At 51.8% G+C, this 22,013-nt stretch overlaps 1 protein-coding gene across 2 annotated transcripts in view; it reads right to left on the bottom strand.

The window, feature by feature from the left end:
- The window catches only part of ETNK1 (ethanolamine kinase 1), a 164,128-nt gene that overhangs the window by 102,904 nt on the left and 39,211 nt on the right, over positions 1–22,013 (bottom strand). For both annotated transcript variants that reach the window (XM_078674091.1, XM_078674092.1), the window contains exon 2: positions 11,124–11,383. In XM_078674091.1, the coding sequence (XP_078530217.1) occupies positions 11,124–11,383 (260 nt within the window). The remainder of the gene's footprint in view (positions 1–11,123; positions 11,384–22,013) is intronic.

Genomic DNA, 22,013 nt, shown 5'->3' with positions numbered 1-22,013 from the left:
AGTTGGGAACAAGGGCGGTGGTTCGTGTCATCTCTGCAGAATTGCTTCACAAGCCCAGGCGAGTCTTGTGGGGCGCCTGACAGAATCAGAAGCCCACATTGTTTCATTCTGCCCAGACGACTTGGGAGAACCGGAGGTTACCCTGCAGGACATCGCAGCCTTGCTGGCTGCCATGCAGGCAGAGAACCTCAGTTTATGCCAGGATAGGACGGCCCTACAGGGCCAAGTGGCGGCTGGTATCACCAAACCTTGGGGAACCACTCCTAGTCCCAGAGATAGACAAAAGGGGTTGCTTAGACCGCCTACGTTCACCTTTGGGGGGTCCTCCTCTGCCACCAGTCAGGACACGGCTATCCAAGTCGTCACACCCCACACGGTGCAGCTGGCTCCACATGAACGCTTCTATGGTGACAGCACCAAGTATGGCGTCTTTATCCATCAGTGCCATCTGCATTTCATGGCCAGAACATCTGCATTCCCTGACGATGCATCAAAGGTGGCATTCATATTGTCATACATGGGCGGGGACGCCGCGCAGTGGTCCATCTTGCTGGTGGAAAACGATGACCCCATGCTAAACCACTTGCCAACGTTCAAAGAGACCATGCGACGGATGTTCGCCCGTCACACGTTTGTACAAGCCGCAGACAACCAGTTACTCTGATTGAGGCAAGGCAACAGTGACCTTCTCCACTATATCACGACTTTCAGCCGACTGGTCATCGAGGCCCATTGGCCGGAGGACAAAAAGGTATCAGTGTTTTACCGAGGGTTGCGAGATGACCTTAAGGACCTTATAGCCCAACACCCCGATCCTCCAGACATGATAGGGCCGTTTATTGACATGGTGGTCAAGATGAACTTCTGGTTGCAAGAGAGGAAAACAGAAAAAGGGAAAAACAGCGACAACCGTATCCTCACTTTCGGGGAGAAGGCCTCTGAAAGAAGTAAAGAGGAAGCGTCTCCATCAAGCGACACCCCGGAGCCTATGCAGATAGGAGGCATCAGAGGGGCCCTAACCAGCCAAGAGAGAGAAAGAAGGAGGAAGCAAAACCAGTGCCTATATTGCGGTAAGAGCGGTCACTTGGTCAGGGAGTGCCCGGTGAAACCAAACCGCACACAGAGCAAACGGCCCTTCGCCTTGCCCATCGACAAGAAAACAAGACGGGAAACGAGACAACCCAGTAGACAAGGGGGTCCGTCCTCTGGGTTTTTCTTCCTGCACTACAGCGATCCCTGCAGTTTTCGATGGCAATCACCACATAGGCATGGAAGTGTCCTTGCGGAACCAGACAGGCGACGCTTGGGAGGTGATCGCTATGCTGGATTCCGGAGCCACCGGCAATTTCATTCACACAGCCTATTCACAAACCCTGGGGATGAGCACTGTGCCTAAAAAACAACCAGAAACGGTAAAGGCGGTTGACGGAACGGACCTGACATCCGGTCTCATCAGGCATCAGACCGAAGACATGACCATGTGCTTCACGAACAACCATGCCGAATCCATCAGCTTTGACGTCATAGACGCACCTCAGTTCAGAGTCATTTTGGGCCTACCATGGCTGGTAAACCACAATCCCCGAGTCGACTGGGTTATCTGTCTGGATTCTGAACACTGCTGTAGAACCTGTTACCAGGAGGACAACCTGCATGGTATCCGTTCCATACAAGCCCAAACATTGCCGGTACAAGGCATGGGGATGGTATCCCAAGCCGAAGTACCTGAGAACTATCAGGATCTGGCAGAGGTGTTCGATAAAAAAGGAGCCAACACCCTGCCACCGCATCGTTCCTTCGATTGTCGGATCGATCTTATACCCGGATCTACGCTACCCTGTAGCAGGAGCTATTCCCATACCGAAAAGGAGAACGTCCACCTACGCTCCTACCTAGATGAGTACTTGGACAATGGGTTCATCCGCCATTCCAGGTCCCCGGTGTCATCTCCCCTTTTCTTCGTGTCGAAGAAGGAAGGGGACCTGAGGACTTACATCGACTTCAGGACGATGAACGCCATTACGGTTAAAAACCGGTACCCGCTCCGCTCATCTCTAACCTCCTGGATCAAGTCAAGAACGCCTCCATTTATACCAAACTAGATCTGCGGGGTGCGTATCATCGGGTCAGGGTCCGGAAGGGTGGCGAATGGAAGACCGCCTTCCGGACCAAATTCGGCCTGTTCGAGTATAAGGTCATGCCTTTTGGACTCTGCAACGCCCCCGCAGCATTCCAGTACTTCATCGATGAGGTGTTGAGGGAGATCCTCGACGTCTTCTGTATCGTATACATAGACGATATCTTGATCTTCTCAAAGACCATCACCGAACACGTACAGCATGTGCGTTCGGTTCTACGACAGCTGGGAAAACATCGACTGTACGTAAAACTGGAGAAAAGCGTTTTCCACGTTACAGCCGTGGAGTTCCTGGGACATATCATCACTCCAGCAGGTATACAAATGGACAACAAGAAAGTAGAGGCCATCCTTCTTTGGCCCACTCCAGAATCCGTGAAAGAGGTACAGCGATTCTTGGGGTTTGCCAACTACTACCGTCGCTTCATCACTGGATTCTCCGGAATGGTGGCACCTATCTCATGCTTGTTGCGCAAGGGACATCGCTTTTGTTGGGACCAGAAAGCAGACAATGCGTTCCATGAACTGAAGAGGCGGTTCACCACAGCCCCAGTTCTTATACATCCAGACGCCGATCAGCCTTTCGTAGTAGAGGCAGACGCCTCAAAGGACGCATTGGGAGGCGTGTTATCACAGAGGGACGCCAACACCGGACGGCTACATCTGGTGGCTTTTTACTCCAAAAAGCTTCAGCCTGCAGAAAGGAACTACACGGTGTCGGATAGGGAGCTCCTGGCAATCAAGACAGCGTTCGAAGAATGGCGTCATTACCTGAAGGACGCAAAACACATGGTCACCATATACACAGATCACAGGAACCTACAGTTCTTACGCTCAGCACGTGCCCTTACCGCCCGACAGTTACGATGGACCGTGTTTTTTAACCAATACAATTTCACCATCACGTTCCGACCCGGTAAGGACAACGCCAAGGCAGATGCACTCTCACGGTTGGATGAGTCCGAGGAAGCTACCGAAACCACTGAACCAGTTCCCATCATCTCGGAACAACACTTCCAGGGCCTAGTGACCTCCTCAGAATTCATGACCCAGTTACGCAAGGACATGGACAGAATAGATCCAGCGGCCCTAGAGAAAGAACACGAAGGTGTAGTCCGTGAGAACGGATTTCTGGTCAAAGGAAACAAGCTGTACCTACCTGGGGAGCTCTATCAGCAACAAGCGATACGTATGTGTCACGACCATGTTCTCTCCGGTCATCCGGGATACCACAAGACACTTGACGTAGTGCAGAGACAGTTCTGGTGGCCAACTGTAGAAACAGACACAAAAAACCACGTCTCCCGTTGTGTCATATGCCTGCAAGGCAAGAACAGGTCGGAAACCCCTGTGGGCCATCTACGTCCCATCCCGGTACAACCGTATCCTTGGCACACCATTTCCATGGATTTCGTGTTAGAGCTTCCGCTGACCAAAACCGGACATACCACCGTGCGCACCGTGGTGGACCACCTCTCCAAGATGGCTCATTTCGTGCCTCTGCCCAAAGTACCCACCGCGGCAGAACTGGCTTTGGTGTTCGTGAACAACGTGGTTCGCCTCCATGGCCTTCCTGAGGTAATGATAACGGACCGGGGGTCGCAATTCGTGTCCCGTTTCTGGAGAGCAGTGTGCAGAATAATGGAGATGGACGTTCGCCTCTCTTCCGCCTACAACCCCCAGACAGACGGGCAAGCGGAAGGATCAACCACACCAGGGAGCAATACCTACGCTGTATGTTGCTCATGGTTGAGAAGGAGTGGTCCGATGTGCTGTGGATGGCGGAATACGCTTATAACAACAGCAAGCATTCGGCCATTGGGATGTCCCCCTTTTTCTGCCTACAAGGAAAACACCCCCGCACCTCGGCGTGGGACGTTCCAGCAGATAGCCCTTTGCCTACGGTACGGGCTTATCACAAAACACTGTCAACTCTGGCAACAGGCCCGGTTCTCGCTGGCCAAAGCAAAGGACACCTACAAAGAACACGCGGACGCTCACAGGCAGAAAGAACCCGTGTATCGCATCAGCGACAAGGTGTGGCTCTCCATTCGGCACCTCAACGTGCATGGTCCCAAGAAATTGCTGCCTCGGTTCGTGGGTCCTTTTGCCGTCGAGAAGGTGATCAACCCCGTGGCCATGAGACTGTCGCTCCCGGCTCATATGAAGATACACCCGGTCTTCCATGTTTCTCTTCTGCATGCGGTCCATCCCGATTGTGCCATCCCCTCCCCTCCTTCTCCGGTGGTAGTGGAGGACCATGTAGAGGATGAGGTCAGAGCCATTCTGGGTTCTCGCCGTACCAGGGGGAGGTGGTTTTACCTGATTGACTGGAAAGGGTACGGTCCTGAGGAACGGTCCTGGAAACCTCTGTCCCATGTTCGTCATGCCTGTTCTGGTCCGTGCTTTCCCTCTGAACCACCCCCTGAGCCCGCACCCTGCTTCCCCTTTCTGACTCCCGGTGGGGGTTTTGTTTTGAGGGGGGGGGTACTGTCATGTGGCGGCTTTCCGCCGTTCCAGGCGCCACAGGACACATGCAGGCGTCTGGAATACTCACTTCCGCCCGGAAGTGGTGTCCCGGTCTAGTCCTCCGCCTCTCTAGCACTTCCGGGGGACTACGCTTAAATGCGTGAAGCACCTCCGGATCAGTGCTTCTGATTCCAAAGTATAGTACGGAGCCCAGCAGACGTCGGAGGACTGTTCTTCTGCTCCTTAAGACTCCTGGAGGTTCCGCTGCACTACGAGTCACGGTAACGCCTTCCCTGTGCCAGTACGCTTTTACGTGACTTTTCCTTGCCGCTTTGTTTCTTCTTCGACTTCGTGTTGTGCGCTGGCCATTTCTCCCCTGAGCCGCTATTGCTCTGACAGCCACGCGGGAGCACTGCTACTTGCACCAATTTGCTGAGAGCGCTGTGATTCTTTTTCGTTGAGACCAGGATTAACCCTTTCCTTGGCAGCCGCGCAGGAGCGCTGCTGCATTTCCTATCAGTAAGCGCAGGAGCGCTGTGACATTCTTTGCTTGTGTTGCTCTTTATTTTGGCAGTTGCGCAGGAGCGCTACTGCTAGTTACCTGGCGCGTGAAGCGTAGGACCACTGTTGAACTATTGCATGTGGCGCAGGAGCGTTGAACAAACATGCACTGGGCCGCGCTATAGCGCTTACCCTGGAGTCCTGGTATTGAACCCTTACGCGCAGGAGCGCCTTTTTCTTGTTTGTTTTGTACTTTGGTGGTTCTTGCGCAGGAGCGCTTTATTTCATTTCCTCTCCAAGGCACCAAGGCACCTGGACACTAAGTTGCTGACCTCTTCCTTGGTTCTGCACAAACTGTGTGTCTTGCTGTGCCAAGACCCTACCCTATGTGCCTTCCACCAAGGCCACTCCTCTTGCTTATTTGGCCCCCATCCCTGGATCCATCTAATCCTTGTCGGGTGTTACTCCCCATGGGGGTTAGTTGGGAACAAGGGCGGTGGTTCGTGTCGTCTCTGCAGAATCACTTCACAAGCCCAGGTGAGTCTTGTGGGGCGCCTGACAGATGCTCTGTCATTGTAACCTTCACAGTATGGACCCTTTCGGAGATCTTACCAAGGTGTGTAGAGAGCAGATCTAGGTGTGGCACCACAGTGTTGATCTTGTGTTCTAGGATAGATCTGGTGTCATCAATGACAAGCAGTAGCTCCCTCAAGGATCTGTTTTGTTCCTTCCCTCTTGAGCACTACTAAGCCGGCTGCAGATTCCACCCCCTCCCCCCATTCCATGTTCACCCTGCTGCAGTAGGCATACTTGTTTATTTTGTTGGCTAGCGCGGGCTTCGTAGGTTTATCGCACACAATCTTGACTTGCAGAGGTAGAAGCCCGGTGTCAGGCACAGTCTCTAACCAGCACTGGGTATTGTCTCTCTGCACGCCCAAAAGGAGCTCTAAGCTGGGGGCAGAGAGGGAGCAGGAGATGGAGCACACCTACAAATGAGCCCTCCCTGAGCTGTTCATGTCCAAGGCAGTCACTCCAACTCCAAGCAGCCGTGCCTGGTCTTTGTAATTATCTATATTCTGGTTCTTGGCCTGAAGGCACAAATACTGTGCTGTGTCAATACACAGGATCCTGGTGCAGGAATAGCAATGGGTAGGAGATAATGAGTCCTCCCCCCCCCCCCCAACACCGCAGCAGGTGCTCCATCCTCCTCTGCCGATCCTTGCCCGCCTCTATCCTCCACAGTGAGCCATCATCTTGAATTTCACCTGCCAGACAGCTACTATCCGGCCCGATCGCATCGATGTTCTGTCCTTCACAGCTGAACCCCAGTCTCAGGCAGGCTCCTCACCTCCTGCAGCTGAGATCCACTGCCTGCGGGCGGGGAGGAGACAAACTGATTGCAGTGCAATACTTCATCAGCTGGAGCTAATGCTCAGCGATTCAGCCGTCCATGCCACACCCTGCAATAAATATCTTTTTCAAACATTAGGCATCGTACCCGCTTGCCACAGGCATATCTTATTTTTCGAATGCTTATTGCGGAGATTGGGCTGGCACGTACTTAAAAATAAAAACAGCCCAGTGCCTGACCGAATACTGCAAACAGATGGATAAATAGCATTTTTATTCATCATATGGTAGCTAGAATCTGTGACTACACCCATAAACAACCGGAAATGTTCAAAGTGACTGAAGACACCCAGAGTAAGTGTGACACAGCACATATGCATTGAAACAACACATTAGTTTGCTCATGTATGATAAACACAGAATTTATGTTTAACTGCCCTGCGGCCAACTGATCGATGTATAAACTGCAGCCACAGAATCCGGCCTCGACTTCTTGAACAGCAGCAAATAAATGGTTTGAGGAAGCCAAAGCAGCAGGGTCAGTGAGTGCTGTTGGCAGGTTTTCACAGCAAATACAGTACCAAGAGCAGGAACTGGGCTCTGAAGTCTGCAACTTAATCGACCAAAAAGCTGGGACTGGGTAGGGGAAGTTTTCAGAGGTTTCGGTGAGCTCTCATTCAGCAGGTGATATTGGGGCTTTTCTTTCATTGGTCACACGCTCCAAGGGCTGGTGCAACAAAGGAAGATTAAAAATAAGTGTGGCTGAGTGAGGATTGTCAACTGGAGTAGAGGAACGGAACATTGGGCAGGTAAGAGAGGAGAGATGCAGCAGGGGGGTGAGAGCAAAAAGACACATGCACCCCAAGGAGTGCTACAAGAAAAAGAACGCATTTCACTGACCATAAGCAATGATAGCAGTGGAAGGATACAAGTCAACTACTCAAAACAAAATGCTCCTGGGCAGGACAGAAAAGAATCAGGAGGAATTCAATCAAGAGTAGAAAAGAGAAATACAACAAAGCCATACATCTATGTCCAATGGGCTGTAGGAATTTGCTCCTTTTTGCATGGTTGCCCTCCACTTTTTGCCAAACTGTTGATGTTTCTGTCAACCAGGTACCCAGGGCCCATGTTCTTTCTCTAAACCGTACTGATGCAAAAAAGAATCAGCTCCTCTCTGGCCACATGTCAGTCCCTTGAAATAGGTACCATGGGGCAGTGTGACCAGGCTTTACGGGCTTAAAGGGCTGCAGCACTTCTTGTGCCACCCTTAGAGGCCCTGTATCTTTACGCACAAACTGCCATTGCAGGTTGCGTGTTTTGGTGCATAACTAAGTGAAGAGTCGACATGCCACACATCCTTGTGTGCCATGCCTACAATTCACTGCCCTGGCATTGGTAGGCCACCCCTCTAACTGGGTACACCATACCATTGGTGAGGGTACAGGTGCATGAGCCCTGTACCTCTAAAGTGTCTAATTCAATTCTTAGACGTAAGTGGAGTAATGGCATAAAGAGCACATGGTGCTGGGAGTTTGTCATTACGAACTCCACAGCACCACAATGGCTATACTAAAAACTGGGAAGTTTGGTATGAAAACTTCTCAGCACATTAAACCCACACTGATGCCAGTGTAGGATTTAATGAAAGATGCACTCAAGAGGACATCTTAGAGCTGTACCCTGAAAAACGAACTAACTTTGGTGTCCAGGCTGAGTGGCTGCTAGCCAGCTACCCCACCAGACATGTTTCTGGACCCTTGTGTCGAGAGCCTGCCACTGTTGTGGTCCTGAAACAATGCACATCCTGGGATGAGGTGCTAAGCCTCCTTCCCCAGGATGGGCAGGGTCCACAAAGGGGAACCTTCAAATGCTTGCCGCCTTCGTGAGCTGCCCCAGCCATTTGCTGCTCCCAGCAACTGGCCCCCACCGGTTCTGGGAGGGAGAATCGGCAGGTAAACCAAGTTATGAGGAGAGGCGAGCCCGCCTTTGCCAGCCCCACCCGTCAGGTGGCGGAGATGAGGTAAAGCACAACTCTCTGGCCTCACCATCCTGCAGATGGGGGGACACAGCCAACCAGAATGAGGATTATACCCTCTTCCACTGGAGGGTGGCATAATAGGGGGGTACCCACCCCAAGGAAGGGACTCATTGGCCCTGACCTGTAACGCCCCTAAATCTAGTATTTAGAGGCAATCTCGAACCTCGCCTCCTCAGACAAGCAGAAACAAGAAGAAGGACCGGAGAGTAGGCCTAGGCTGTAAATTCCGTTCGCGGAATTTGGGTAATTTAGAGTTTTGTGGAGAACGCGGAATTGCGCAAAATTCCGTGATCTGCAGCTTTGCGGAATTTTTTGCTTGTTCGGGCTTTCAAAATGCATGTTCGCAAGATATTTCTCCCGAGCACGCAAACAGCGTTCGCGAACAGGAAAAAAGCATTGTGAATGGGTGGAACAAGCAATTTTGCGTGTTTGCGGAACGTTTGCGTGCTCGCTGAGATTTTTTACCGTTTCACTGAGCTTTTCTGTAGCGCGACTACGCAAATTCCGCCCACCCCGAAGAGCCATGCTGAAGAAGGAAGAGGACACCAACTGCTTTGGCCCCAGCCCTACCAGCCTGCCCTGACCTCGACCTGCTACAGCGAAATCCTGGCGTGTCCTGCAGCCAGATGCCTCCAAGATCCCAGAGGACCTGCCCTGCCTTCCCAAACCAAGACTTTGTCTCCAATGAGCACCGGATTTGCTCACCCACAGTCTCGGTCTCTGGCTAAATTCGGGAGTCTGCACCAGCCATGGACAGAGTTTGAGTGGCCCAACACCACAATGAGGTCGCCCCGGTGATCCTGACCTGGGATTTGGTGATCCCTGACCTTCCTCAAGTCTCCAACTAACGCCTGTAGCCCCTTTCTGGAGGATGCCCCCGACCGGAGCTGGTAAGAAAAACCAGACGCCTAAAGACACACCTGCACCAGCCATCCCACGGCCTTGGGTGTCCCAACCAACGGTGTCCCAGCATCCCAACTTACTTCTCCAACCGGTGGTCACCTCCAGAAGATCTCCGTCCCCAAGCCGGCAGTGTTTGTTGCAACCAGGGATTCCCCACTGAAATCAACAGGGTACCAGACGCCAAACCAGCACCCTGCACCCGGCTGTCCCTGTCCCGTTGTGGGTGCACTTTGTGGGCTAAAACGGACCCCCCCTTTGCCCTGAGTCTAACACCAGGAGCTTTGCTCCCACAACCTCGTGCCACCAACCGGAAGCCCCCTATACCCTATTGGATAACATAGGTACTCAGCACTCTGCGCCCGGCCACCCTAATGCCGCAGAGGGTGCTATGAGAGTGCATCCTCGGTCCTGGGGGGGAACCCTGGTTCTAACCCTAGAAACTCAACTCCCACAAACAATTACTTACCTATAAACCGATAACTTCACTTACTCCCATAGGATTGCACAGACTGCTTTTCTTTGAAAATTCTTTTAAGTGTGGAGTTGGTTTGTATGAAACCTTGAAAAACTGCAAATGTACAAATACTGAATTACGTACCTTTTGTCTAGGAAATGTCCCAGTGTTGTATCTAGGAATATCACACTGGTTAGCAAAAGCAACTTAAAAAGTAATCCAAGAAGTACAGTGTACAATAATCAACAAAGTAACTGAAAAATAATCTTGACTGTTGACTTACCTGTAAATCAACCACCTGCATTTGAACCTGCATTCAACTGTAACTCATTGCATAAATCTTGCAAAGTATTGTTTCACTTACCTGCACCAGGCACGGCTTGGTCCTAGAAATAAAATAACTAAATATTTTTGTACAAACAAATTGGTCTGAGTTCAGTCTGAGTGTGTGACATTTATTGCATGAGTGTGTACAATAAATGATTAACACTACCCTCTGATAAAGCCTTACTGCTGGCCCACACTACCACAAATAGAGAGTAAGGTATTATCTACTTTTACCTCTGCCTACCTTTGGGGTTCCACTGGACTCCGTGCACACTAGACCTTAATTTGGTAAAGTACATACAGAGCCAGCCTCCCACATGGACGTCACAAAGCCTACTTGAAGCGTATGTAATGTATTGGAAACAACAGATTTGCAATAGATCTGCCAACAAATAGTCTACGCTGCTGACAGTTTTTGCTATCACACTTTCGGGCCAAACATTTGTGCAGTGTTTAAGGCAAATACTGAAACATGTTAATTTGGAAATATGTGAAAAGGACTAAGCAATACCATAGGGGCATACAATATGAGCCCAATCCAATTAAGTCCCATACTTCTTCCAGCACATAATTGTGCTACCTGAGAGCAACATCCCAAGAATCACCAAACGATCTAAGTTGCACAGATTAAGGTTTATCAATTTAAAGAGTGGTGTATAAGGCAAAAAAAAAAAAAGAAGGATTCCTTTGCGCCACATTGTAATGAATGTAAACGTTTGTGGAACATAAGATATGAATAAATGCTTCTGTTCCTCCAACACCATCTCCTCAGTCACTTCAGTGTGTAAAGCATTTTGCAATACACAATTAACTGTATATACAATATTACAATTGTTACAAAATTCATCAAAATGTCTGCCTCTCCTTCCCAGATAGTCTCTTACAAGAGCATGAATTCCCATAGCCTGTTGGAGCTATAGAAGAACTTTTAACATACATACCTGAAAATTGTTGGGTTGCAGACATGCTCTGGATTCAAAGCTTCCCCTTGCATGAATTTATAGCATAGTCCATTATTAAAGGTGCAATATAGCTGGGGTGCACAGCCATGAGCCTGAAGTACTCGAAAACTCTTTAATTCCTGGTCTCGATCTATTAAAAGTTCAGTCTTATTTCCATAGATTCTCACCAAGACAACATCATCCATAGTTTCTCCAACGTAGCAACCAATAAGTTTATTGGTAATCCCATCTGTGAAGACCTACAGTTGAAAAGGATGAGCAGGAAAAATGGTCAAGGAAAAGAAAAAACATAGTACACCTTTATAGCTGTACAGATAAATGTGAATTTTTCTGAGACCACAGTATAAATACCCTCTATGGCCTGGAATCCATGTAGAAATCTCCTCCCACACCCCTTTTGTTAGTTGGCTTTTAAAACTAGATATGTCAGTCTCAGAAGAATAGTCAGTAATGGTTAAATTCAGGGCGCAGTTTTAACACATTAAATTGGTTAATGGCCCAACTCACCCTCCCAAAAACAGTCCTCTCATTTTGCTTGCTCCCCGAAAAGATGCTCAGACATTTCAAATGACATGTATTTCCATGCTGTAATTTATGCCCAACTTGTGCCTTTGCCACATATTATGCCATCATGCCTCTCCCACTGTCTCTACAAATCAAGGAAGACTCCTCTCACTGCTTGCGCCCTTACTTCTTTCTAGATGGTTGCTTTATCTTGATCAAATGTTTTGCAGATCTGCACATGGCTTGGTGAGACTTGCTGATTTGAAGCCCACTACAAACGTGAAGTTAGTTACCCTGGGACATGCATCTATAGAAAGTGAAAACCTCTTATTAGCCATCTCAGTTCCTGCAAGAAGGGTGAATCCTTTCCCTGCAGAAAGGACACACAGTTGCTCTTAAAATAATTAAGAGAAGCTTTTAAAGTTGACCTTTGTCTGCTATCCAACCTTGAATAAAGGATTTGCAGCAGCATTTTCTGGAGGGGAATCCACCCCATATCCCTTCCAAAACGAATATCTTGCTCCTTCATCTGCCTATTTTGTTAGTCACTACTGGGCAAAAAGCCAAGTCCAGTTCCTGCTTTGAATGGCAAGTTACACGCTTTACTGCCGCTGAAACTGTTGTTCACTGTTCTGTTCCCACTGAAGCTGCCATGCACTGCTTTGCTCCTGCACCGAATGGAAAGCTTTGGAGTAATTCTTCTTAATGCTTGCCTGCCGCCTCACCGTCAACCATGCTGTCCTTTTGGAGCACTTTTGAAGTGCCTTGGGGTGTTTCTGGAGGACCGATAAGGCCCGTCGCTCAAAGTCGCTCAACCAGTTAGTTGGCGTTCCGAATTAGTGGTTGTAATCCTCCTTGTGTGGGATATGTGGCTACAAACGGGCCCCTACCCTCCAGGCACCCTTCCTGAGAATAGTCTTTAAGTAGGTAGCTGGTAAAAGTGGTGTGGCGAATCAGATGCCAGCACTGGTCTGGATAATAATTTGTTTGCCAGTGTGTGCTGGAGGAATATTAAGTTGCAGGCTATCTTGAGCAGCAGGAGAGATTCATAGGGATATATATCAGTGAACCAGCCAAGTGTGGAAAAGTGGTTTGTGTGTACCTGAAGAAAACACATTATATAGGATTTGTGATCTACATAGAAAGAACGCGAAATGAATAAAGTGTACCCATTAGAGTAGATAGTGAAATGTAAGAGTTCATAGAGTTCACTGAGACCAATGAGATGGCTGGTGCTAGAAGGAAAATCAATAAGCCCATAAGTCAAAGGAAAAGTGTGAGGCCCAACTGTCGGCAGTGGATAAACGTGTGTCCAAAATGACCTCCTATGGGTGATGCTGGGTCTCCGTCAATTGTTTCCCAAGACTCCTCAATAAACAAACAAGCATTTGCAATGCAATCGGTCTCGCATTTGCGAGAGTTTGAGCTAATGGCATTGTAAATGACAATGCCTTTTATTTATCGGTTTGTAAAAACCAACCCATAAATAAAAAGGGCATTGTCATTTACAATGCCATTAGCTCAAACTCTCGTAAATGCGAGACCTATTGCATTGCAAATGCTTGTTTTAAAAAACTTCCCCAGTTTGTTGTGCTTCAGGCTACAAACATGGAACAAAAGGCCTGTGTGCATTTGTAGATGCCTATTTTTGCAGACTGTAGCACATTAAAACCATCCCTATTGGCTTTTCCTTTGCTATCGAAGACTTTATTCTTTAATTTCTAACACATTACAGCCGCAACAGGCGAATTTGAACAAACTTTCAGCAGAAACAGTTCTCCCGCACCGGAAGTGAACCGGTTGAACTGTTTGGTTATTTATCAGCAGCAGTACCTGTCTACAACAACAAATTGCTCTGTATTAACAGACACCACTAACGCTCTACGCAGTCAGATACACATTTCGCAGCGTTGCAGTTACCAGTGTTTACCACGAGCAATCGGGGACTGAAGGATTAAGAGTAGATATACTATGGTAGGTTTGTGTGCACATCTAGGTTATCAACAGCCCGGTCATAGAAAGCGCTCGCAGCACACCGAGCACAACCCTGCAGGCCCACATGCCTTACAGAGGTCCCAGTGGCTGCACTACACAAACGTGTGCTGCGAGTAACAGCGGTGTTTAGTGATTTCTGTGCAGAGCATCCTTCTGAATAATTCATTCAAAACATGCACCCTGCAAAGGACAGTATGATTTGTGGCGAGGCACAAAGAGCTGATGGCATAAGGATGCCTGCATCTTCGCTCGACACCTTTGAATACCAGTGTAAATGCCAACAGTGGCACGCCAGGACAGGAGCATTGAAAGCAGGCTTCCATATAAAGCACCCACATGGGGCTGGGACGGGGTGCTTTAGTTTAGCTGCTTGTAAGGGGGGTTGGGGGGGGGGGGGCGAAGGAGGGTGGTTGGGGTGGGCGCCACCATGGCAAGACCGCTTATGAACGAAGCCCCACAAGGCACCCAGTATATCGTGTAAACACATCAATTAAACAAGACGTCAGCCATTGATTTATTTAGTTGCTTCGCCGTGAAATGGATCCAAAAAAACAAGCAAAACAGAAAGCAACTTCACATCCGGCCCCGGGAGGAGACCTGGGAGAGCGAGGGCTGGGAGGGCGACGGCTGCCCGCGCATGCGCGGTACCTGTAACTTTCGCATGCCCTGCAACTTTTGCGTGCCCTGTGAATCGGGCCCAGTGGCGGCGCGTGCAGCCGGTGCAGGCAGCACCTGTCCCTTTCCGGGGCTCTCGTGCTGAAGAGAGAGCCCTGGCACCAGAGAGGAAGAGTGGCACACAGCAGTGCGGGGCTCCCATGCCTATGGAGAGAGCCCCGCGACGTGCAGCCAGCAGAGAGGAAGAGTGGCACACAGCAGTGCGGGGCTCCCATGCCTATGCCTATGGAGAGAGCCCCGCGTCATGCAGCCAGAAGTGTAGAGGAGCTGGAGTGCTCCGGCTCAGCCAGCCACCGTTGAGAAGGATCCTCCCCCCGCAGACCAGGCGAGTGGGGGATTCTCAATTTGTGCTGATGAAGGCACAGTATCAATGTTCATTTCCTGAGCGGACCCGCCATTGCGGGCCGCTCCAACGATGGGACGAAAGTGAGGGGCGAAAGTGACACTGCATGCTGGTTTGCCTGGGAAGGAGATGTGCACGTGCCTGTACATGGGCGTCCACAGACCCCCAATCACCTGGGCGTGCCCCGGTCTGTACCACTTGAGAGGCAAGTCGCTGACAATAAGTCTCACTGGCGACAGCGCTGAAGATCCAATTTTGAGAAGCATTTCCCAGAACCACGACTCTCGAGATCACCTCAGTTCCCAAAGGCAAATTCAAATCTCAGTGCTAAAAGCTATGGAAGTGAAGACACTATTTTTGGGACATCCACATTGGGTAACATAAAAGAATTGGGAACAAATGAAAATATGAAGAGAAAGTATGATAGGTTGCAAGGTCTTTCCTCCTCTTTCAATGCTACAGAAACAATGTCATCTTTTATGCTAGACATGCTTCTTTTTAACGGAAAAAACTCTATGGGCTATATAAAATCATTGCTTTTAAATGATGAAATAAAATCAAAAAACCAGCATGTTAAATATCATTGCATGTGAATAAAAGGAATTAATAACTGTATGCTACCACTACTAGTAAGGTCGGTTGAGTTAACACTCAGTGGAAAAGCAAAAGGTAAGAAGTGCTGATGCATTCATGGAGGAAGCAGGGACCAAGACAGAAACATCAGTTTATATTTCTTATAAACCTTGGTTAATAAGAAGGCATGGGGAGTGGCATTATTATAAAAAAAGATATACAATATGAAGCAGTAGACCAGCTGGTCAAGGAAAGATGCAAGGAGGGAAGCCACCCCCTTCCGCACCCCCACAAGGAAACTGTAGCTGAATGAAGAAAAGATATACAAAAAGGGTTAAATAAAGGAGCAATCATTGCAAATGAAGAAAACGGAAGAGAAGTTCTCCCAAGAGCAGTGTGGCAACATTTTCACATGAGGGGGGTGGGTCGGGGTGGGGTGGGGTGTGGCTGGGGTCCCCCAAAAAGATGACACATCGGGCCAATACGTGGGTAGAAGGGAAAGGAAAAATAACGAGTAGACAAAGTCCCTGTGGTACACTTTAAAAGTAAGAAGGATTACAGAAAATACCCAAATATGGTAGAGAAGGTTGCACCATGGCTAAATCCAAAGGGTGTAAATTTAGATTAATTCATAAGGAAACAAGCAAAAGATTATTTTGTGGAAAGAGAAGATGTATACCTCTATGTAGCTATTAGTAGTTAGAGAAAAGGTGGAAAAAGATAAAACCCTTAAAAATGTGAAAACTGTTGCAAGTCTTTGAAAACTGCGGTGACCTTTCAATTAATCATATTAAAGTAATATAAATAAGTAGGGTTTGTAAATGATTGGCAGTAGAAGGAGATGACAAAGATCCGTTTCTTTTCCACTTTAATGAAAAGCATGATGCTGAAAGCGGAGAAGGAACTGAATAAAACAAGCATTTGCAATGCAATAGGTCTCGCATTAGCAAAGTGTGAGCTATTGGTATTGTAAATGGCAACTTTTTTTAATATGTGTTGGCTTTGAAAATATATAAATGAATAGCATTGATATTCATGAAGCCAATAGCTCACACTTTCCTAATGCGAGTCCTATTGGCTATTGCAATGCTTGTTGGTAGCAAGCAAGGACAGTGCTGTTGTGGTACTGAGTGATGCTGTTGTGGTTGGGCTGAGTGATGTGGTGGTGTTCTGGGGGTGATGTGGTGGTGGTCCGTGGGTGATGTGGTGGTGTTCCGTGGGTGACGTGGTGGTGTTCCGTGGGTGACGTGGTGGTGTTCCGTGGGTGACGTGGTGGTGCTCCGTGGGTGACGTGGTGGTGCTCCGTGGGTGACGTGGTGGTGCTCCGTGGGTGACGTGGTGGTGTTCCGTGGGTGACGTGGTGGTGTTCCGTGGGTGACGTGGTGGTGTTCCGTGGGTGACGTGGTGGTGTTCCGTGGGTGGTGTGGTGGTGTTCCGTGGGTGGTGTGGTGGTGTTCCGTGGGTGATGTGGTGATGTTGGTGTTACGTGAGTGATGAGGTGGTGTCCCAGAGTGATGTGGCGGTGTCCCAGAGTGATGTGGCGGTGTCCCAGAGTGATGTGGCGGTGTCCCAGAGTGATGTGGTGGTGTCCCAGAGTGATGCCCCAGAGTGATGTGGTGGTGCCCCAGAGTGATGTGGTGGTGTCCCCGAGTGATGCCCCAGAGTGACGTGGTGGTGCCCCAGAGTGACGTGGTGGTGCCCCAGAGTGATGTGGTGGTGCCCCAGAGTGATGCCCCAGGAAGATGTGGTGGTGTCCCAGAGTGATGCCCCAGAGTGATGTGGTGGTGCCCCAGAGTGATGTGGTGGTGTCCCCGAGTGATGCCCCAGAGTGACGTGGTGGTGCCCCAGAGTGATGTGGTGGTGCCCCAGAGTGATGTGGTGGTGCCCCAGAGTGATGTGGGGGTGGTGTCCCTGAGTGATGTGGGGGTGGTGTCCCTGAGTGATGTGGGGGTATCCCCGAGTGATGCCCCAGAGTGATGTGGTGGTGTCCCAGAGTGATGCCCCAGAGTGATGTGGTGGTGTCCCAGAGTGATGCCCCAGAGTGATGTGGTGGTGTCCCAGAGTGATGCCCCAGAGTGATGTGGTGGTGTCCCAGAGTGATGCCCCAGAGTGATGTGGTGGTGTCCCAGAGTGATGCCCCAGAGTGATGTGGTGGTGCCCCAGAGTGATGTGGTGGTGCCCCAGAGTGATGTGGTGGTGCCCAAGAGTGATGTGGTGGTGTCCCCGAGTGATGCCCCAGTGATGTGGTGGTGGTGTCCCTGAGTGATGTGGTGGTGTCCCAGAGTGATGCCCCAGAGTGATGTGGTGGTGTCCCAGAGTGATGCCCCAGAGTGATGTGGTGGTGCCCCAGAGTGATGCCCCAGAGTGATGTGGTGGTGCCCCAGAGTGATGCCCCAGAGTGATGTGGTGGTGTCCCAGAGTGATGCCCCAGAGTGATGTGGTGGTGTCCCAGAGTGATGCCCCAGAGTGATGTGATGGTGTCCCAGAGTGATGCCCCAGAGTGATGTGGTGGTGTCCCAGAGTGATGCCCCAGAGTGATGTGGTGGTGTCCCAGAGTGATGCCCCAGAGTGATGTGGTGGTGTCCCAGAGTGATGCCCCAGAGTGATGTGGTGGTGTCCCAGAGTGATGCCCCAGAGTGATGTGGTGGTGTCCCAGAGTGATGCCCCAGAGTGATGTGGTGGTGTCCCAGAGTGATGCCCCAGAGTGATGTGGTGGTGTCTCAGAGTGATGCCCCAGAGTGATGTGGTGGTGTCCCAGAGTGATGCCCCAGAGTGATGTGGTGGTGTCCCCGAGTGATGCCCCAGAGTGATGTGGTGGTGTCCCAGAGTGATGTGGTGGTGGTGTCCCAGAGCGATGTGGTGGTGGTGTCCCAGGGTGAAGCCCCAGAGTGGTGTGGTGGTGGTGTCCCAGAGTGATGTGGTGGTGCCCCAGAGAAATGTGGTGGTGCCCCAGAGAAATGTGGTGGTGCCCCAGCGAAATGTGGTGGCGGTGTCCCAGAGTGATGTGGTGGCGGTGCCCCAGCGAAATGTGGTGGCGGTGTCCCAGAGTGATGTGGTGGCGGTGTCCCAGAGTGATGTGGTGGCGGTGTCCCAGAGTGATGTGGTGGCGGTGTCCCAGAGTGATGTGGTGGCGGTGTCCCAGAGTGATGTGGTGGCGGTGTCCCAGAGTGATGTGGTGGCGGTGTCCCAGAGTGATGTGGTGGCGGTGTCCCAGAGTGATGTGGTGGCGGTGTCCCAGAGTGATGTGGTGGCGGTGTCCCAGAGTGATGTGGTGGCGGTGTCCCAGAGTGATGTGGTGGCGGTGTCCCAGAGTGATGTGGTGGCGGTGTCCCAGAGTGATGTGGTGGCGGTGTCCCAGAGTGATGTGGTGGCGGTGTCCCAGAGTGATGTGGTGGCGGTGTCCCAGAGTGATGTGGTGGCGGTGTCCCAGAGTGATGTGGTGGCGGTGTCCCAGAGTGATGTGGTGGCGGTGTCCCAGAGTGATGTGGTGGCGGTGTCCCAGAGTGATGTGGTGGCGGTGTGCCAGAGTGATGTGGTGGCGGTGTGCCAGAGTGATGTGGTGGCGGTGTGCCAGAGTGATGTGGTGGCGGTGTCCCAGAGTGATGTGGTGGCGGTGTCCCAGAGTGATGTGGTGGCGGTGTCCCAGAGTGATGTGGTGGCGGTGTCCCAGAGTGATGTGGTGGCGGTGTGGTGGCGGTGTCCCAGAGTGATGTGGTGGCGGTGTGGTGGCGGTGTCCCAGAGTGATGCCCCAGAGTGACGTGGTGGTGCCCCAGAGTGACGTGGTGGTGCCCCAGAGTGATGTGGTGGTGCCCCAGAGTGATGCCCCAGGAAGATGTGGTGGTGTCCCAGAGTGATGCCCCAGAGTGATGTGGTGGTGCCCCAGAGTGATGTGGTGGTGTCCCCGAGTGATGCCCCAGAGTGATGTGGTGGTGTCCCAGAGTGATGTGGTGGCGGTGTGGTGTCCCAGAGTGATGTGGTGGCGGTGTGGTGGCCCAGAGTGATGTGGTGGCGGTGCCCCAGAGTGATGTGGTGGCGGTGCCCCAGAGTGATGTGGTGGCGGTGCCCCAGAGTGATGTGGTGGCGGTGCCCCAGAGTGATGTGGTGGCGGTGCCCCAGAGTGATGTGGTGGCGGTGCCCCAGAGTGATGTGGTGGCGGTGCCCCAGAGTGATGTGGTGGCGGTTGCCCCAGAGTGATGTGGTGGCGGTTGCCCCAGAGTGATGTGGTGGCGGTTGCCCCAGAGTGATGTGGTGGCGGTTGCCCCAGAGTGATGTGGTGGCGGTTGCCCCAGAGTGATGTGGTGGCGGTTGCCCCAGAGTGATGTGGTGGCGGTTGCCCCAGAGTGATGTGGTGGCGGTTGCCCCAGAGTGATGTGGTGGCGGTTGCCCCAGAGTGATGTGGTGGCGGTTGCCCCAGAGTGATGTGGTGGCGGTTGCCCCAGAGTGATGTGGTGGCGGTTGCCCCAGAGTGATGTGGTGGCGGTTGCCCCAGAGTGATGTGGTGGCGGTTGCCCCAGAGTGATGCCCCAGAGTGATGTGGTGGCGGTGCCCCAGAGTGATGTGGTGGCGGTTGCCCCAGAGTGATGTGGTGGCGGTGCCCCAGAGTGATGTGGTGGCGGTTGCCCCAGAGTGATGTGGTGGCGGTTGCCCCAGAGTGATGCCCCAGAGTGATGTGGTGGCGGTGCCCCAGAGTGATGTGGTGGCGGTGCCCCAGAGTGATGTGGTGGCGGTGCCCCAGAGAGATGTGGTGGCGGTGCCCCAGAGAGATGTGGTGGCGGTGTCCCAGAGAGATGTGGTGGCGGTGCCCCAGAGTGATGTGGTGGCGGTGCCCCAGTGTGAGGCCGGCGGCAGTGTGAGGCCGGCGGCAGTGTGAGGCCGGCGGCAGTGTGAGGCCGGCGGCAGTGTGAGGCCGGCGGCAGTGTGAGGCGGGCGGCAGTGTGAGGCGGGCGGCAGTGTGAGGCGGGCGGCAGTGTGAGTAATGCAGCAGTGTTCAGCGTGCAGCAGTGTGCGGCGTGCAGCAGTGTGCGGCAGTGTGAGTAAAGCAGCAGTGTGAGTAAAGCAGCAGTGTGAGGCGGGCGGCAGTGTGAGGAGGGCGGCAGTGTGAGGAGGGCGGCAGTGTGAGGAGGGCGGCAGTGTGAGGAGGGCGGCAGTGTGAGGAGGGCGGCAGTGGGAGGAGGGCGGCAGTGGGAGGAGGGCGGCAGTGGGAGGAGGGCGGCAGTGGGAGGAGGGCGGCAGTGTGAGTAATGCAGCAGTGTGCAGCGTGCAGCAGTGTGAGGCGTGCAGCAGTGTGCAGCAGTGTGAGGCGGGCAGCAGTGTGAGGAGTGCAGCAGTGTGTGGCATGAGGCGTGCAGCAGTGTGTGGCGTGCCGCAGTGTGAGGCGTGCCGCAGTGTGAGGCGTGCGGCAGTGTGAGGTGTGCGGCAGTGTGAGGCGGGCGGCAGTGTGAGTAAAGCAGCAGTGTGAGGCGGGCAGCAGTGTGAGGCGGGCAGCAGTGTGTGGCATGAGGCGTGCCGCAGTGTGTGGCGTGCCGCAGTGTGTGGCGTGCCGCAGTGTGTGGCGTGCCGCAGTGTGTGGCGTGCCGCAGTGTGTGGCGTGCCGCAGTGTGTGGCGCGCGCAGCAGTGTGAGGCGCGCAGCAGTGTGAGGCGCGCAGCAGTGTGAGGCGCGCAGCAGTGTGAGTAAAGCAGCAGTGTGAGTAAAGCAGCAGTGTGAGTAAAGCAGCAGTGTGAGTAAAGCAGCAGTGTGAGTAAAGCAGCAGTGTGAGTAAAGCAGCAGTGTGAGTAAAGCAGCAGTGTGAGGCGTGCAGCAGTGTGAGGCGTGCAGCAGTGTGTGGCGTGCAGCAGTGTGTGGCGTGCAGCAGTGTGTGGCGTGCAGCAGTGTGTGGCGTGCAGCAGTGTGTGGCGTGCAGCAGTGTGTGGCGTGCAGCGTGCAACCGAAAGTAATAATGAAAAGAGGGTTGCTGTGCTGGAGTAAGCGGTGGGGGAGAAGGAACGCAAAGCACAGAGAGGGTGAAAGACTAGACAATGAACAGAGGTGGAGAGGAATGAGAGAATGAAAACGATGGGACATGGGGTATTGGTGAGTAAAGAGAATGGAAGAGAATTGTGCCCTGGATGGAAGTATTTCTGTGTGCTTGTAATAAAAAGGTTTTGCACATGGCGCATACGTACGGGATGTAGCATGATAGTGTAACTTCAAAAGTTTCACGTAACAAGCTTTTACCAAAAATTCCCAACATTATGCTGGGTATCCCAACGCAATTTAAATGTTAGCTGTGCCAGGACGGAAGGTGGCCCACAAATACTAAATAAGTAGTTCATCTTCCCGAGATGGAACCTTCTGGAACGGTAAGGGAGGTGAAGAAGCGGAGTTGAGCTACTGGCCATGAGAATCACTGGTAGCGGCCCTCCAGCTGTTGCAGCTGTCACACTTCCTTAGGGGCTGGAAGTGTCTAGTCTAAATCATCCAGGCAGTGTGAGCAGAGAGGCCAAAAGTTGAATGTGCATTAAGAGATAAAATACAATGAGACTAAACTGTGCACCGGAAAGAGGTGAAAACGAAAGGGGTTTGAGGGTGCAAAGCAACCATTTAAAAGAAGCGCGCGCCTCGCGCTAAAAGTAAACAAGCTCTAGGCATTACTGTGGCGGGGGTGGGAACACATTCCTTTGAAGTCTGATGGGGGGGGGAGCGGCAGCTTTGAAGTCTGATGCGAGGCACAGACAAATGGTGGTTTGTGACGTGGCTGACTTGTGCACGCGCATAGATCACATGAACTGTGTCTAATC

The sequence above is a fragment of the Lissotriton helveticus genome, chromosome 1_1 (genome assembly GCF_964261635.1).
Source record: "Lissotriton helveticus chromosome 1_1, aLisHel1.1, whole genome shotgun sequence".
Classification (NCBI taxonomy): domain Eukaryota; kingdom Metazoa; phylum Chordata; class Amphibia; order Caudata; family Salamandridae; genus Lissotriton; species Lissotriton helveticus.
This window is presented reverse-complemented; position numbering and strand designations above follow the sequence as displayed.